The sequence below is a fragment of the Babylonia areolata genome, chromosome 32 (genome assembly GCF_041734735.1).
Source record: "Babylonia areolata isolate BAREFJ2019XMU chromosome 32, ASM4173473v1, whole genome shotgun sequence".
Classification (NCBI taxonomy): Eukaryota; Metazoa; Mollusca; class Gastropoda; order Neogastropoda; family Buccinidae; genus Babylonia; species Babylonia areolata.
In genome coordinates, this window is record NC_134907.1 from 7,198,096 (window position 1) to 7,215,595 (window position 17,500).

The 17,500-nt window shown below is 43.7% G+C and overlaps 1 protein-coding gene across 1 annotated transcript in view; it reads left to right on the forward strand.

Annotated features, from left to right (window-relative positions):
* LOC143276665 (EGF-like domain-containing protein 2) overlaps positions 1-17,500 on the forward strand; it is a 62,138-nt gene that overhangs the window by 2,063 nt on the left and 42,575 nt on the right. The window contains exon 2 of the mRNA XM_076581289.1: positions 3,528-3,899. Within this exon, the coding sequence (XP_076437404.1) occupies positions 3,833-3,899 (67 nt within the window). The 5' untranslated portion in view covers positions 3,528-3,832. The remainder of the gene's footprint in view (positions 1-3,527; positions 3,900-17,500) is intronic.

Sequence of the window (17,500 nt, forward strand, 5' to 3'; positions counted from 1 at the left end):
CGAAGCTCATGATCAAACATTACAGAAATAAGTACTTACAAGAGAGGCAAGGCCTTCAAGACTCACTTGTGATAAATTAAGTCCCCTAGCATTAATTACTGAGTAATTTCCCTTTTTTGCTATCTGCACCAAAACGTTTGCAAAATAAATAAAAATTCCATGCTTAGCAAAAGAAGTTCCTGTTTGAACAAAAATTGATAATAATGACTCCTCTTGTTGTTGTGTCAGAATAAGAGGTCAAAGTGCCAAGTTTAGAGAATACAAAAAATATAAATATAACAGTAAATGCAGTTTGCATATAATTAGGCTTCTTTTTTTATTTTTTTGTGCCCATCCCAGAGGTGCAATATTGTTTTAAACAAGATGACTGGAAAGAACTGAATTTTTCCTATTTTTATGCCAAATTTGATGTCAACTGACAAAGTATTTGCAGAGAAAATGTCAATGTTAAATTTTACCACGGACACACAGACACACGGACACACACACACACAAACACACACACACACACACACACACACAGACAACCGAACACAGGGTTAAAACATACTCACTTTGTTTACACAAGTGAGTCAATAAAAAGAAAGAAAACGATTAATTTTGAGAGGAAAAAATGATTATGTACAAATATAGGAGAAATTCACAACAAATACGATCGAAGAGCCGTCGATCTAAATCGAAGAAAATCCGATGAAAAAATAAGTTGAAATTCTAGTTTACCACAGCTGCTCAATGCTTTTAAAAATGGAAGTAGGTATTGATCTATTTAGTATGCAAACATATATATTATAAGTATACACTCGCTCAAAAAACAGACAGGATAATGTTAAGATTTGCATTTTCTTGTAACAGAAAATTTGATTAGTAGTTTACCACCACTTATTCGATTAAGAGTCATTGATACGAAAATCACAGAATGAAATGACGATCTGTTTGGATTTTGTGATGATAGTAGTTGGATGATGCATTATGTTATTTTATTTTCATTATGTTCTCTCTCTCTCTCACACACACACACACACACACACACACACACACACACACACACACACACACACACACACACACACACACACACACACACATAACTTATGACAGACGTATCCCTGGGCTGGTTTATTTTTCTGAAGCAATATTACGTCATCCAGTACATCGATTTGAAATTTAGTAGTTAGTCATGATTACAGATATCAACAGCATCATAATCACAATACCACTACTACTGCTACTACTACTAATGATGATAATAATGATAATAGTAATGAAAATAATTAGCCCAACACTCGGCTTATATCACAGATTGACATAACTTTACATAAAATTTGGGCCAACAGCAAAGTGAGAGCTGTATTATCAATGGTTTCTCCAGTCAATGGGAAATCATTTACAGCTTGGTCTTTTGTGAAGGACTGTGACTCTCAAACTAGGAGGCAAAATTGCACTGGCTCTTAGTGCTGCAGCCTTGGGGGCTAGTTGGCCTTTGGGAACCATCCCAACGCCGACTGTCCTAAAACCCTCTTGGCCGAGAGAGTGGGGATGTACCTGGGCAAGACACTCTCCACTATAATCAAATTCTAGCCCAAATAGTCGGAACAGCAGTTGCCTCCTCTGCTGTTCTGATGGTCATAGTCGGACACGACTGACTATCATATATATAATGATAATAATGATAATGATACAGATTAATGCTCACACTTCTCAGGGCACTTCTCGTGGCGTTGACCAGAACACGCTCTGTATATATGAACAGACTTACACCAAGGACATTACGCTCGAACAAGTGTGTATACACACAAACACCTGCACACACACACACGCACACACACAGGCCAATGGAATTCGATTCCGAAATCCTGAAGTCAAAGACTACGTAATAACAGCGTACTATGATAAAATATGCTGCTTCTTCTTTTTCTTCTTCTTCTCAGTGAACTCTGTGAAGAGTCATTGGGGCACCGCACAGAAGAACTGTTCGCCACATTCCTCCAGGTCTGTCGGTTGTGTCAAAGCCTGGGTCTCTGAAAATGGTTTCCCTGTCTCTTCTGCAATGTGCTCCGACATTTGGGGTTTTGTTTGTTTGTTTGTTGTTTTTGTTTTTGTTTTATTGGGTGGGGGTGGGGGGGGGGTGCTTTTCTCTAATAGTAAGGAGTGGCAACTCTCTCCATTCACAAGGTACACAACTTCAAGTCAGTGCTGCTTACGCTACCGATTCAGCTAACACACAGGTAAATAAAAGGTACATTGGAACAAACCCAGACACTTCCTCAAAAAAAGGAAGCGCCGGCATGTCCTTATACCGATCATTTGACATGTGCACACAGCAGCAAAGACAGAAGCAATGTGCAAACACAAATTAGCTTTTATTCAAGACTGGCATAGCCTCTTTAATCCTGAACAAGCTACACAGAACACATGGACAATACAGAACAAACACGTGGTTGCCTCCGAGGTTCTTCAATTGGAAATGAACAAATAATGAGGCCAGGAGATGAAATGATGCATTTTTCTGTCTTCTCTTCAATCTCCCTCCCTCAACAGTCCCTTGAGGACTGTTTTAACAAGGCCATTGGATCATGTTACGTGACCATACAGGCATAAAACAAACACTAACAGTCTTCAGTTTCTCGAACAAACTTAACAATACCCCATGCATAGCAATGTTCTAATGCAGCAGCGCAGGCTAACACTAACAGTCTTCAGTTTCTCGAACAAACTTAACAATACCCCATGCATAGCAATGTTCTAATGCAGTAGCGCAGGCTATTCTCTGGCGGGTAACCTTATGGAGACACAACGTATCAGTTCCCTGTGTGACTGCAGACGCTGGGACGGTAAAGTCTTGATTGTCAGATTCAGTGTGTTCGGCACGAGAGCAATGCCGCTCAGATGGCACAAGTAGTAGCTGTGGCATTAGTAGAACCAGCAGTAGCGATAGTAGTAATTATAAGTTGTAGTAGTCGTAGCATAAATAGTCGTGGTAGTGTGTGTGTGTGTGTGTGTCTGTGTTAGTATTAGTGTGTGTATATATATATATATGTTTGTGTATGTGTGTGTGCGCGCGCGCGCGTGTGTGTGTTGTGGTTTGTGCCTGACTGGTGTAAAATATAAACTATTTGAAATGTTTGAAAAAGTTATATAGATGTTCTCTTAATCTGGTATATGACTGGTTTCATCTTGTTTAAAAAATGTTGCATAGTTTTTTTAAAAGCGGACTTCGTTAACTAGAATTACTTATTATTTTAAATCTGGTTCTGTTACCTTTGCCTTTTTGGTTGCTGCTGGGATTAGACAACAACTTTTGTTTCAGTATAAATTATGACATTTTCGGTTGTAGTTTTATTATTAGTTTTTGTTGGGTTTTTGTTTTCTTTTTTGGTTTTGGTTTTCTGTTGTTTTGTTGTTGTTGTTGTTTTGTGTGTTGTTTTTATGTTGCAGTTGTTGTTTTTTTTTTTGTGTGTGTGTGTGGGGGGGGGTGTTGTTGCCTTTTTTTTGATTGATATTGTTGTTTTTGTTGTTTTTTTTCACAGAGAACGTAGGCAGTCTGGAGGGCGTGCTGTCACCACTGAAATCTCCCTCACAGAAAGTCAGACGTAAACCGTTTCGTAATCCACAGTGACGTCATCACTGAACTCTCAGATACTGCACACTATTTGATGTGACGTCATCACTCAAATCTCTGTCCTGGATGACGTAGACTGTCCGTTTCCCGCCCGACGTCACCGGAACCCATTTTTCACGTCATCAGTGGAAAGTATCCCCCGAACAACAGCAGACTGAGCAGGTGAACGCTGTGTGTGGACATCCCTGCCTTTCAGCCGTCACACAGGCCGCCATGTCTTCACTTCTGCGGCTGCTGGTTCTGGAAGCTGCTCTGGTGCTGCTGGCCGTTCTGAATTCAGGTAGGTTTGTCACTGGTTCTGGGAATGGAGCAGGTGTGTGTGTGTGTGTGTGTGTGTGTGTGTGTGTGAGGGGAGGAGTGAGAGTGGGGGGGGAGGGGATGGGGGTGCGGGTGCGGGTGAGTAGTGAAAGGTTGTAATGGGTGAAGGGTGGGGACACAGAATATGAGAATAGAAATGTGCAAACTGATTCCTTTCCAAGGTTGTTTTTTTCCATGATTATATAGTTCTTTTTTTTTTTCTTTTTTTTTTTTTTGGTACATATAATCCCACTACATAAAGTCTACCGTATAATGATGGTAGAAAATGACCGAAAAATAATTTTGCAAGATTGCGTTTTTGTCCGCGCGCTACTTCTGACACGATGGGACGACCATACAAGCAGTGCGCAGACATTGTCTGTCATGCGGCGTGACGTGGCTTTGTTCTTACTCACTTTCGCAGGTTGAAGCTCGCTGAAAAAGGAAGAGATCCAATGTGTATGGTGCCCTATTTCTGTCAGAAGAAAGAACATCTGTGCATGAGAACTCTCTCTCTCTCTCTCTTTCTTTGTGTGTGTGTGGGGGGGGGGGGGAACTGTTAGGCTGTTGACAGGGATTGTTGGAACGGGGATATGCTTTTTTTCTTTTTTTTTGGGGGGGGGGGGGCGGGGGGGGGGGTTCTGATTGCAGAAAGTTTGTGGTTCTGAGAATGAAATAGGTGTGTGAGGGGAGGAGTGTAGGGGGCGGGGGGAAGGGGCGTGGGCGTGGGTGTGGTGGGTGGTGAAAAGTTGTGATGGGTGAATGGACATTAGGGGTGTTGTATGATTGGAATGGTGATGCGTGTTTCGGTCTGAGAATGGCACAGGTGTGTGAGAGGATGAGACTGGGGAGTGTGGGGGGGGGGACGGGTTGGGGTTGGTGGTCAGAGAGTGTGATGGGTGAAAGGTGGTGAGAAGAGATGAGGACCGTTGAATGATTCGAATGGGGACACGTGTTTAGTTCTGGGAATAGCATGGACGTGTCTGGTGCTGGGAATAACATGGACGTGTTTAGTTCTGGGAATAGCATGGACGTGTTTGGTTCTGGGAATAAATAACAGACGTGTCCGGTTCTGGGAATAACATGGACGTGTTTAGTTCTGGGAATAACATGGACGTGTTTGGTTCTAGGAATAACATGGACGTGTTTAGTTCTGGGAATAACATGGACGTGTTTAGTTCTGGGAATAACATGGACGTGTTTGGTTCTGGGAATAACATGGACGTGTTTAGTTCTAGGAATAACATGGACGTGTTTGGTTCTGGGAATAAATAACAGACGTGTCTGGTTCTAGGAATAACATGGACATGTTTGGTTCTGGGAATAACATGGACTTGTTTGGTTCTGGGAATAACATGGATGTGTTTGGTTCTGGGAATAATATGGACGTGTTTAGTTCTAGGAATAACATGGACGTGTTTAGTTCTAGGAATAACATGGACGTGGTTGGTTCTGGGAATAAATAACAGACGTGTCTGGTTCTAGGAATAACATGGACGTGTTTGGTTCTGGGAATAACATGGACGTGTTTAGTTCTGGGAATAACATGGACGTGTTTAGTTCTGGGAACAGCCTGGACATGTTTGGTTCTGGGAATAACATAGACGTGTTTAGTTCTGGGAATGACATTGACGTGTTTAGTTCTGGGAATAACATGGACATGTTTGGTTCTGGGAATAACATGGACGTGTTTGGTTCTGGGAATAACATGGACGTGTTTGGTTCTGGGAATAACATGGACGTGTTTAGTTCTGGGAATAACATGGACGTGTTTGGTTCTGGGAATAACATGGACGTGTTTGGTTCTGGGAATAACATGGACGTGTCTGGTTCTGGGAATAGCATGGACGTGTTTAGTTCTGGGAATAACATGGACGTGTCTGGTTCTGGGAATAGCATGGACGTGTTTAGTTCTGTGAATAACATAGACGTGATTAGTTCTGGGAATAACATGGACGTGTTTAGTTCTGGGAATAACATGGACGTGTTTGGTTCTGGGAATAAATAACAGACGTGTTTGGTTCTGGGAATAATATGGACGTGTCTGGTTCTGGGAATAACATGGACGTGTTTAGTTCTGGGAACAACATGGACGTGTTTGGTTCTGGGAATAACATGGACGTGTCTGGTTCTGGGAATAACATGGACGTGTTTAGTTCTGGGAATAACATGGACGTGTTTGGTTCTGGGAATAACATGGACGTGTTTAGTTCTGGGAATAACATGGACGTGTTTAGTTCTGGGAATAACATGGACGTGTTTGGTTCTAGGAATAACATGGACGTGTTTGGTTCTGGGAATAACATGGACGTGTTTAGTTCTAGGAATAACATGGACGTGTTTGGTTCTGGGAATAACATGGACGTGTTTGGTTCTGGGAATAACATGGACGTGTTTAGTTCTAGGAATAACATGGACGTGTTTGGTTCTGGGAATAACATGGACGTGTTTAGTTCTGGGAATAACATGGACGTGTCTGGTTCTGGGAATAACATGGACGTGTTTGGTTCTGGGGAATAACATAGGTGTGTGATGGGAGGACTGGGTTTGGGGGCTGGGGGGTGGGGCGTAAGGGGGGTGGAGTGGGGTGGGGGGTGGGTGAAGAATGTGGTGGGAGAAGGGTGGGAAAGGAGGAGGAGGAGGGCGGGTGAGAGGGAGTTGACGAGGGCTCGGTGGGGTGTGGGATGTTGGGGGGTGGAAAGATTGAAGACATCAGTCAGGATGTGTGTGTGTGTGTGTGTGTGTAGGTGGGGGGGTGGGAGGGGTGGGGGGTTGATGTATGCTTGTTTGTGTGTGTGTGTGTGTGTGTGTGTGTGTGTGTGTGAGAGAGAGATAGAGAGAGAGTGTGTGTGTGTACGTGCGTGTGCGCGTGTGTGTGTGTTAGGGAAACAGAGAGAGATAGTAGAGTTTATATTAAGGTCTTAAGCACAATTAACAAGAACCCGTAAGGTAAAGACACACACACACACACACACACACACACACACACACACACACACACACACACACACACACACACACACACACACACAAAACGGCACAGTAAACTCCCACTCGTAAAATTCCCCCCTTCATGTTCGTGACACAGAGCGTGAAAACTCCACAGTGTGAAACTGTCGGCGAGTGACTATATTTCAAGACCTTGAAGCTTTTACCTTCCGAGCATGAGGAAAGCATATGTGAGATTGTTAAAGGCTCTTTTGGACAAGGTAACACGTATACATGTGTATACAATGGGTCAGCGACCACTTAAGGCATAGCAACACAGTATAACTACATCGCAATATAAGCGTAAGTCAAGTAAGCGACATGGTGAGTGTGTGCGCGCGCGCGTTTGTGTGTGTGTGTGTGTGTGTGTGTGTGTGTGTGTGTGTGTGTTGACAAAATCTCGGCAACTACAGGTGGTTTAGGAACCAATCTCGGCAGGATGGCAGGTATGGATAAGACCTTTGACGTCATTCTGTTTATGGTAAGCAGGGTGAGAGGTCAAAGGTCAGGGTCATTGTTTAGCAAAATAGAAAAAGACAGAAACCGTAGCTTACTTTCAGTTTGAATCAAGTTTCGTATCATGACCGGGTACAGCATGATCTGTAAAGAATGTCATAATCAAAGTGGACAGGTCAAGGTCACAAAATGACATAACATGATATTGATAGAAACGGTTTATGTGAAAGAGAGAAGGTCTTGTATATTATCTTCATCAGTTTCAGTTCAGTTTCTCAAGGAGGCGTCACTACGTTCGGACAAATCCATATATATACGCCATACCACACCTGTTAGGCAGATGCCTGACCAGCAGCGTAACCCAACACGCCCGCGTCTTTTTCCTGACATGATCTGCCGTGCAGTGTTGTTTGGGTTGTTTCCGGTCATCAGACTTGACACATGATCTGCCGTGCAGTGTTGTTTGGGTTGTTTCCGGTCATCACACATGACACATGATCTGCCGTGCAGTGTTGTTTGGGTTGTTTCCGGTCATCACACATGACACATGATCTGCCGTGCAGTGTTGTTTGGGTTGTTTGCGGTCATCACACATGACACATGATCTGCCGTGCAGTGTTGTTTGGGTTGTTTCCGTCATCACACATGACACATGATCTGCTTTGCAGTGTTGTTTGGGTTGTTTCCGGTCATCACACATGACACATGATCTGCCTTGCAGTGTTGCTTGGGTTGTTTCCGGTCATCACACATGACACGTGATCTGCCGTGCAGTGTTGCTTGGGTTGTTTCCGGTCATCACACATGACAAGTGATCTGCCGTGCAGTGTTGCTTGGGTTGTTTCCGGTCATCACACATGACAAGTGATCTGCCGTGCAGTGTTGCTTGGGTTGTTTGTGGTCATCAAACATGACACGTGATCTGCCGTGCAGTGTTGTCTGAGTTGTTTGTGGTCATCACACATGACACGTGATCTGCCGTGCAGTGTTGCTTGGGTTGTTTGTGGTCATCAGACATGACACATGATCTGCCGTGCAGTGTTGTCTGAGTTGTTTGTGGTCATCAGACATGACACATGATCTGCCGTGCAGTGTTGTTTGGGTTGTTTCCGGTAATCACACATGACTCTTGAAGGCCTTGCCTCTGCTGTTTTTTTAAAAAACCCTATGACTGCCATACACGTATCACGTACGTGCATGGTGACGTCACTGATGACGTCATCAAAAAAATAGAAATAGCTCTAGAAGGCTGAAAATCCACACAGTCTATCAAGAGTGGTGATATCTCCAAGACCATTTTCTCACTTCTAGGCTTATTGTTTTGGATAATGTTTTATGACCTGAAACACCACTTTCTGCTGTTTTCCCCCTGGCACTGAAGGGGTTGTTAATGTCACTGAGATAAGTCTGTGTCCTTCTCATCTGAAAACCCCCCCAATCGGATAAGGGTTGAAAATATACTGTGTGAAGGAACTGTATATTTCAAGGCAACACACTGAGGACAAGCACGCATTTAGGCATAGGCTGTTTACGTCATTGTAATACAACACTCGTGCATGTTGCCTCCGCATGAAATATTTACACGCGCTCAACCACGCAATAGCACGAAGAGGCTCGCTCGCACGCATATACAATCGAAATACATAAACAATGAGGCCAGGTGATCAAATGATTAACAAATAGTGAAGAATGGTAACATAAGGTACATAACTTCAAGCCAATGCTACTTACGCTACCTTTTCAGCTCGCACACAAGTAAATAATAAAAAAAGAAAAAAAAGGTACATTGAACAAATCCAGACACTTCCTCAAAAGATGAACCGCCGGGCTTGCTCTTATACCGAACATTTAACATGTGCACACAGCAGCAAAGACAGAATAAATGTGCAAACACAATTAGCTTTTATTCAAGACTGGCATAGCCTCTTTTATCCTGAAGAAGCCACACAGAACACACGGACAATACAGAACAAACACATGGTTGCCTCGGTGTTTTTTCAACTTGAAATTAATAAAGAATGAGGCCAGGAGATCAAATGATTAACAAATAGTAAAGAGTGGTAACTCTCTCCACACACAAGGTACATAACTTCAAGCCAATGCTACTTACGCTACCAATTCAGCTAGCACGCAACTAAATAAAAGGTACATTGGAACAAACCCCTGCCCATTCCCCCTTCCCTCCCCTCCCCCTCTTTTTCCTCTTCCCCCGCCCCCCTTTCCTCTCACTGTCTAGATTCTCTCTCACTTCCTTCACCCATCCACCTTTTCCAACCAGCAGTGAACTGTTCTCAAGACAAGTGAATTTTATTCAACGGCCAGAAAACTGCACTTGTGACTGCTCCAATCTTCAGTTGCTTTGTAGACTCTACCGGTTGAAGTACACAACTTTTCTTCTCCCAAGTGGGTTCATAATTTTTCCTCGTTGTTTTTTGTATCCTGTTTTGAAAGAACCCAGGCAGTCAAACCCTTTTTTTCCCTTATATATATATATATAATCATCATATTGATGACTAACTACACACGCAAGCAAAGTAACAGCTGCATCATAAATACCTATCCCAGCACAGCTACACACCCTGTCAGGTTTTCCGTCATCACTAAGCCTTCTTTACGCTCTTTGTAGAAATGACAAACTACATGACGCAGACCACCATAACTATCTGTCACAGACATTCGCTTTTAGCTGAAGCCACAGATGAGAGAAGACAGTGTTACGAGTGAAAACCCGCCACGCACCTCACACATAAATGTGTGAAGCCGAAGCAATTTCAGTTTCAGTTTCGGTTTATCAAGGAAGCGTAACTGCGTTCGGACAAATCCATAAACACTACACCACGTCTGCTAGGCAGATGCCTGACCAGCAGCATAACCCAGCCAGGCCTTGAGTGCATGCTCATATATTTGTGTGTACCTATCCGAGTGGATTTCTTCTTCGGGATTTTTCCAGAGGACAACACTTTCGTTGCCATGGGTTCTCTTTCAGTGCGCCAAAGTGCGTGCTGCACACGGGATCTCGGTTCATTGTTTCAGCCGAATGGCGAGTCGCCCAGTTTGATTTTCCAGTTAAACTTGTGAGAAAGGGAGAGAGCGGGATTCAAACCCAGATCCTCACGGGCTCTCTATATTGACAGCTGAGCGTCTTGACCATTATGCCACTTTCATCCGAAGCAGAAAACAGAATGATACAATGCTTGTAACTCTATCCATACGAACGGCGAAAGGGACAACGTTAACAGCGTTTCACCTCAATTACCATCATCAAAATATTGCAAGCGGAAGGCTCTTATACTGAAGAGGTGAATGTTGACAAAGAATACCACAATTCTGACGACGGAAGCTAAAGGTTGGGTCATTCAGACACCCACTGGACATCCGAAGGGTCTGTGTAGAGGAGAAGAGAGGACTGGCCGTACTGAGTGAGTTAACGAGTAGGTCTAAAGCCACGCCACACGCATCGCAGATACACGATTCTAGCCGAATTAAACGACGGGTTAAGGCAATGGTATTAAGTAACCACCTTTATTTGTTAATGGCCTGCTGACATTGATCCTTGTGAATCTGGAAATATTATTTCAAGGAGGATACCATAGTTCGCTCCAAACACATGCCTATCGTTCCTGGAATTAGGTTGTTGATGGCTACACGGAACACAGGAAGGAAGGAAGGAAGGAACAAAGGAAAAAGGAAATAAAAGAAAATGAATGCAGTGATGGAGTGAAGGAATGAAAGAAGGATGGATTGAAGAAAGGAGTGATGGGAGAAAACAGAGGGAAGGAAGGAAGGAAGGAAAGAAGGAAGATGGGAAAAGGGAAAGGAGGAAATAGGATGGAAAAAAGGTAGAAAGCAAAAATAAAGAGATGAAAAAAAGAAGGAAGGAAGGAAGGAAGACAGAAAGACACTTCGTCATACATGTCCCCCTACTATCCCCTGTCACCACCACCACCACATTCTCTGTCTGTCGACATGTGCGTTTCTATGTTTCTGTGTCTCTGTCTCTGCATGTCTCTCTGCATCTGTCTGAGAGAGAGAGAGAGAGAGAGAGAGAGAGAGCAAGCAAGCTCTTATCTCTCTCTCTCTCTCTCTCTCTCTCTCTCTCCCACGTCTCAGAGACCAAGCTCTAAGCGCTTTACAAACACGGAGTCATTTGCACAACAGGCTGTCTACCTAGAGCCGACTGAGATATTCCCTGTTGGCACTCGTCACTCGTTTCCTGTGTCATACACACACACACACACACACACACACACACACACACACACACACACACACACACACACGCACGCACGAACAAACACACACACTCACGGGCACACACACACACACATATGCATACACACGCATACACACACACACACACACACACACACACACACATCCGCGCGGGCGCACACACACACACACACACACACACACACACACACACACACACACGCACGCAGACACACACACACACACACACACACACACACGCACGCACAAACACACGCACACACACACGCGCACACACAACACACACAACACACACGTGCGCCTCACTCGCTCATTCTTTCCATCACTCAAATTCCAGACACACGTTGTTTTCTTGTCAGTTCAGACGATGTTTTCCGGGTCGCAGACGGTCATCACGTGCCGGGAGAAAGAAGCGTTCATTAATGCAGAAGGTTTCAATGTCATCACCAAGTCAAATCATTATTTATGAAGCCCGACAGTGACAGATGGGTGGAAGAGGGCATGGCGTTGTGTCAGACCTTGTCTGAAACCCAGAGAACCGTCATCCACCGGCTGATTAATTATTCAAACACAGGAACTGTCATACCCCCAGCTGATTACCTATTCAAACAAACGAACAGTCATACACCAGCTGATTACCTGTTCAAACAAACGAACTGTCATGGGCCGTCTGATTATTTGCTCAAACAAACGAACAGTCATACACCAGCTGATTACATGTTCAAACAAACGAACAGTCATACACCACCTGATTACCTGTTCAAACAAACGAACAGTCATACACCGGCTGATTACCTGTTCAAACAAACGAACAGTCATACACCAGCTGATTACCTGTTCAAACAAACGAACAGTCATACACCGGCTGATTACCTGTTCAAACATACGAACTGTAATACACCAGCTGATTACCTGTTCAAACAAACGAACAGTCATACACCACCTGATTACTTACTCAAACAAACGAACAGTCATACACCAGCTGATTACCTGTTCAAACATATGAACTGTAATACACCAGCTGATTACTATAGCTCTCAAACTAGGAGGCAACATCGCACTTGCTCTTAGTGATGCAGCCTTGGGGGCTAGCTGACCTTTGGGAACGATCTCAACGCCGACTGTCCTAAAACCCCCTTGGCCGAGAGAGTGGGGATGTAATTTTGGACAAGACACTCTCCACTGTAATCAAATTCTAGCCCAGATAGTCTGGACAGCAGTTACCTCCTCTGCTGTCCTGATGGTTACAGTCGAATACGACTGACAACCATATATGCATACTAATTCAAACAATCGAACTGTCACACACAACCTGATCACTTATTCAAACAAACTGTTGATCACCTGAGGAAGCACCGTGGCATAATCGGTCAGGCGTTGGACTTGTGATCCAGTGTTCACCAGTGATCAGGGTTCGAGGCCCCGTTTCGGCATGGTGTTGTGTCCTTGGGAAAGGGCGCTTAACTCCGATTTTCCTCACTCCGCCCAGGTGTGAATGGGTACCTGACCTCGCTTGGGGAAGGTTAAAACGGCGGAAGGAGAGGACTGGGCCCCGTCTTCCTATGCTGTGCTTTGGACACAGTGGGTGAATTCACTGCTCCTATGGTCCGTATAAGTTTATGGAACGTTTAGCCTTTGATATATAGAAATGACCCATGTAGCCCAGTATCTTTGTTTTTGTTTTTTGTTGTTGTTTTGCTGATTTCAGTAGATGTGGAATCCCTTTGATCTTTGGCTGTTTAAAGATCACACATTTACAGCATGCAAAACATAGTATCACCAACTTCCAAAAATGGATACCCACTTATGGTCACACAGGAATGTGCAAATTACTGCCCCTGAACACAGAAGAAGAAGTGGGGAGGGAGGAGTTGGAATAAGCAGGAGAAGATATTATAGTGGAGTGATGGCCTAGAGGTAACGCGTCCGCCTAGGAAGCGAGAGAATCTGAGCGTGCTGGTTCGAATCACGGCTCAGCCGCCGATATTTTCTCCCCCTCCACTAGACTTTGAGTGGTGGTCTGGACGCTAGTCATTCGGATGAGACGATAAACCGAGGTCCCGTGTGCAGCATGCACTTAGCACACGTAAAAGAACCCACGGCAACAAAAGGGTTGTTCCTGGCAAAATTCTGTAGAAAAATCCACTTCGATAGGAAAAACAAATCAAACTGCACGCAAGAAAAAATTTATAAACAAAAAAAAAGAAAGAAAGAAAAGGGTGGCGCTGTACTGTAGCGACGCGCTCTCCCTGAGGAGAGCAGCCCGAATTTCACACAGAGAAATCTGTTGTGATAAAAAGAAAAACAAAATACAACAACAACAAGAATATGGGGAAAGAGGGACAGTTGGGTGTGGGGATGGGGGAGGGGGGGGGGACGAAGAAGGGGTGGAAAAGAAGGAGAAGGCTGACATAATAGCGATTCATAAGTCAAACACGAAGAAGCAGAGTTTACACAATATCATGACAAAGCTGACTAACCTATTCATCTAACGAATTTTTTTTTTTTTTTAAACACGTCACAGCGAGAGAAAAACTACACTAAAAAAAACCCAAACCAAAACAAAAACAGATGGATTGCCCCAGTCAAACCGCAACAAACAATCCCTTTGTTGAGAGACATGAAAGAATATTTGAAACGTCGGTTGACTGATGAGTCTTGAAAACAATATGAGCTTTCACACTGACACTCTGTGTGTGTGTGTGTGTGTGTGTGTGTGTGTGTGTGTTGAGCGCTTCACTTCACCAAAGTGATATTTTTTTTTCATGGCAAAACATTTTGTTCGTGTAGGGCCTGATCCCTCCTCATATGCTCTGTGTGTGTGTGTGTGTGTGTGTGTGTGTGTGTGTGTGTGCGTGTGTGTGTGTGTGCGTATGTGTGTGTGTGCGTGCGCGCGCGAGTGTGTGTGTGTGTGTTTGTGTGTGTGTGTGTGTGTGTGAGTGCGTGTGTATGTATGTGCGTGTGTATGTATGTGTATGTACGTGTGCGTGTTTGTGATATGTTTGTGTGTGGGTGGGAGGAAGGGGTAGTTCAAAAGATGGCCATATACCTGTATTAGAAGTTAGTGTGTGTGATCGAATCCCTCTTCAGATTCGTAAAATGAATGCAAGTGTGAGTGTGCATGTGTGTATATGTGGGAGTGGGTGTGCATGAACATGATGTGTGTGGGTGGGGGTGTGCGTATGCGTGTGTGTATGTGTATGCAATAAGTATGCAGATGCTGAAATCAGCACCTCTTTAAAGAGAAAAGGTTATCAGAATCAGATGAAGCGCGAGAAACGACGTATCATGAGGGAGCAACCATTGCCTTGACCAACATCCCTTCATGAAGTTAATGCCGTTAGGAGACAGTTGCATTGCTTGGTTCTAACTTTTTGACAGTTACATGTGACTAAATGCCTGCGCTAACCGAACTACGCCATTGGTCAGTTTCATACCACACACAGTTAGTAGCGGGTTACGACAATACTAGGCTCTTCCGTCCGAGCAATGCAGCTGGCTCGGAAGAGGTCTGGAGCTCTCTTTTTCTCCAGTCATTTTTTGACAATAAAAAATGTCAGGAAAACTCTTCACGCATGTATCATTCTCAACATCTTCCGCTCCTTGGAGTGGCCAATAAATCTACAGCTAGTTACAGCGCTTTAGAAATGTCCAAAAAAAAAAAAAAGTCTTCAAAAAGATAAAAGAGGTTTGTCGGAAGAGTTGATTTTCAGCATCTACCACCTAGGTCTGAAATATGACCATTCAGTGTCTGGGCAATTCATTTAACGACATCAGACCTGCTATGATTCAGCAGCGTGATGACAGTGACAGTCAAAGCGGCCCTACAGCGTGTGCGCTGCATCAAACCGCGTCCGGTCTCAGCGTCATAAATTACGTGCTTTGCTACGCAATATTTTTTTTATGACGTAGCGGGAAGTAAAGGTCACGGTGTTCCAAAAGATAGAGTTAATTAACAGGCACTATGATGATGACGATGACGATGATCATAAATTGTAGCAGTTGTAGCCACAGTAGTAGTAGTAATAGTAGTAGTAGTTGTGGCAGCAGCAGCAGTAGCAAAAATTTGTAAGGGAGAAGAAAGAGAAATGAAGAAAGGGAGAGAAATGAGGACATGATGGAAGGAAGGAAGAAATGAAGACAGGGGTGGATGTATGGAAGGAAGGAAGGAAGAAATGAAGACAGGGTGGATGGAAGGAAGGAAGGAATGAAGACAGGGTGGATGGAAGGAAGGAAGAAATGAAGACAGGGTGGATGGAAGGAAGGAAGGAAGAAATGAAGACAGGGTGGAAGGAAGGAAGGAAGAAATGAAGACAGGGTGGATGTATGGAAGGAAGGAAGGAAGAAATGAAGACAGGGTGGATGGAAGGAAGGAAGGAAGAAATGAAGACAGGGTGGATGGAAGGAAGGAAGGAAGAAATGAAGACAGGGTGGATGGAAGGAAGAAATGAAGACAGGGTGGAAGGAAGGAAGAAAGAGAGGGAGAAATGAAGAAAGGGTGGAAGGAAGGAAGGAAGAGAGAGAGAAATGAAGAATGGGTGGAAGGAAGGAAGGAAGAGAGAGAGAAATGAAGAAAGGGTGGAAGGAAGGAAGGAAGAGAGAGAGAAATGAAAAATGGGTGGAAGGAAGGAAGGAAGAGAGGGAGAAATAAAGAAAGGGTGGAAGGAAGGAAGGAAGAGAGAGAGAAATGAAGCAAGTGTGGAAGGAAGGAAGAAAGAGAGAGAGAAATGAAGCAAGTGTGGAAGGAAGGAAGGAAGAAATGAAGACAGGGTGGATGGAAGGAAGAAATGAAGACAGGGTGGAAGGAAGGAAGAAAGAGAGGGAGAAATGAAGAAAGGGTGGAAGGAAGGAAGGAGCCAAATAAGGGATGAAGGAAGGAAGGAAGGAAGGAAGGGGAGAAAAATGAACAGGGCATAAGACCTGTCTGTAAACCGTAACGGTCTTTATTATCATGTTATTGTCATCATTTTATGACAATGGCACATGATAACACATGTCAACTTGGCCTGTGGAGTTGGACATAATCCATCCGCTTACAAAGGTTACAGAATAATTTCACCTCTGCTGCACTGGGCAGATAACTTCAAAGCAATGTTGCTCAGTGGCCTCCCTTTAACTTACAAAAAAAAAAAGAGTGTGACACGAAAAGAGTGTGACAGATAAAGGGAGACAAAACGAGAGGAAGGCGGGCAGAAGAGGGAAGAGAGAGTGAGAGCGATAATATGAACGAACAAACGAACGAACGAACGAACGAACTGTTTTATTCAAATGAAGGCCAAAGTCCCTTACAGAAGGGGTATGACATAAATACAAATACTGGAATTACACCTGATACTACAATTATATCATGAACATATGCATCAACAAAAGAAAAGACTACATAAAGAAATAGCTCTGTAGTTATTCACGTTATTTTCAGCCCCCCTTTTTCAAGCAAAGGCAAGATCATAGATGCCTTCCTGATAACAACCAATATCAAACAAATAATTAGAATAGATTAACTAAAGAATTAACAATGTTATCTCCAGAATTCTTTTTTTTATATATATATTTTTTAAATCACCGATAAGACTATCTTGACCTGCTGATTTGCCATTTTTCAGTCTTCTGATTGCAAGTAACACTTCATCTCTTGATATAACTCTGTCACACACATACTGTTCATCAACATCCACAACTTCTTCCTTACTAATTTCTTCATCATTATTTTCTAATATATGTTTGAAGTGTCGAAACCAATCATAAAGAGAGAGAGAGAGAGAGAGAGAGAGGAGGTGGTAAACAGAGATAGATGGAGAAGGAAGGAGAGATGGAGGAGAGAGAGAGAGAGGGAGGGGAAAGGGGGCGGGGGGGGGGGGGGGTGTTGACATTTTATTCAAAAAGCTATGGCCATATCTGAAAGGCTGA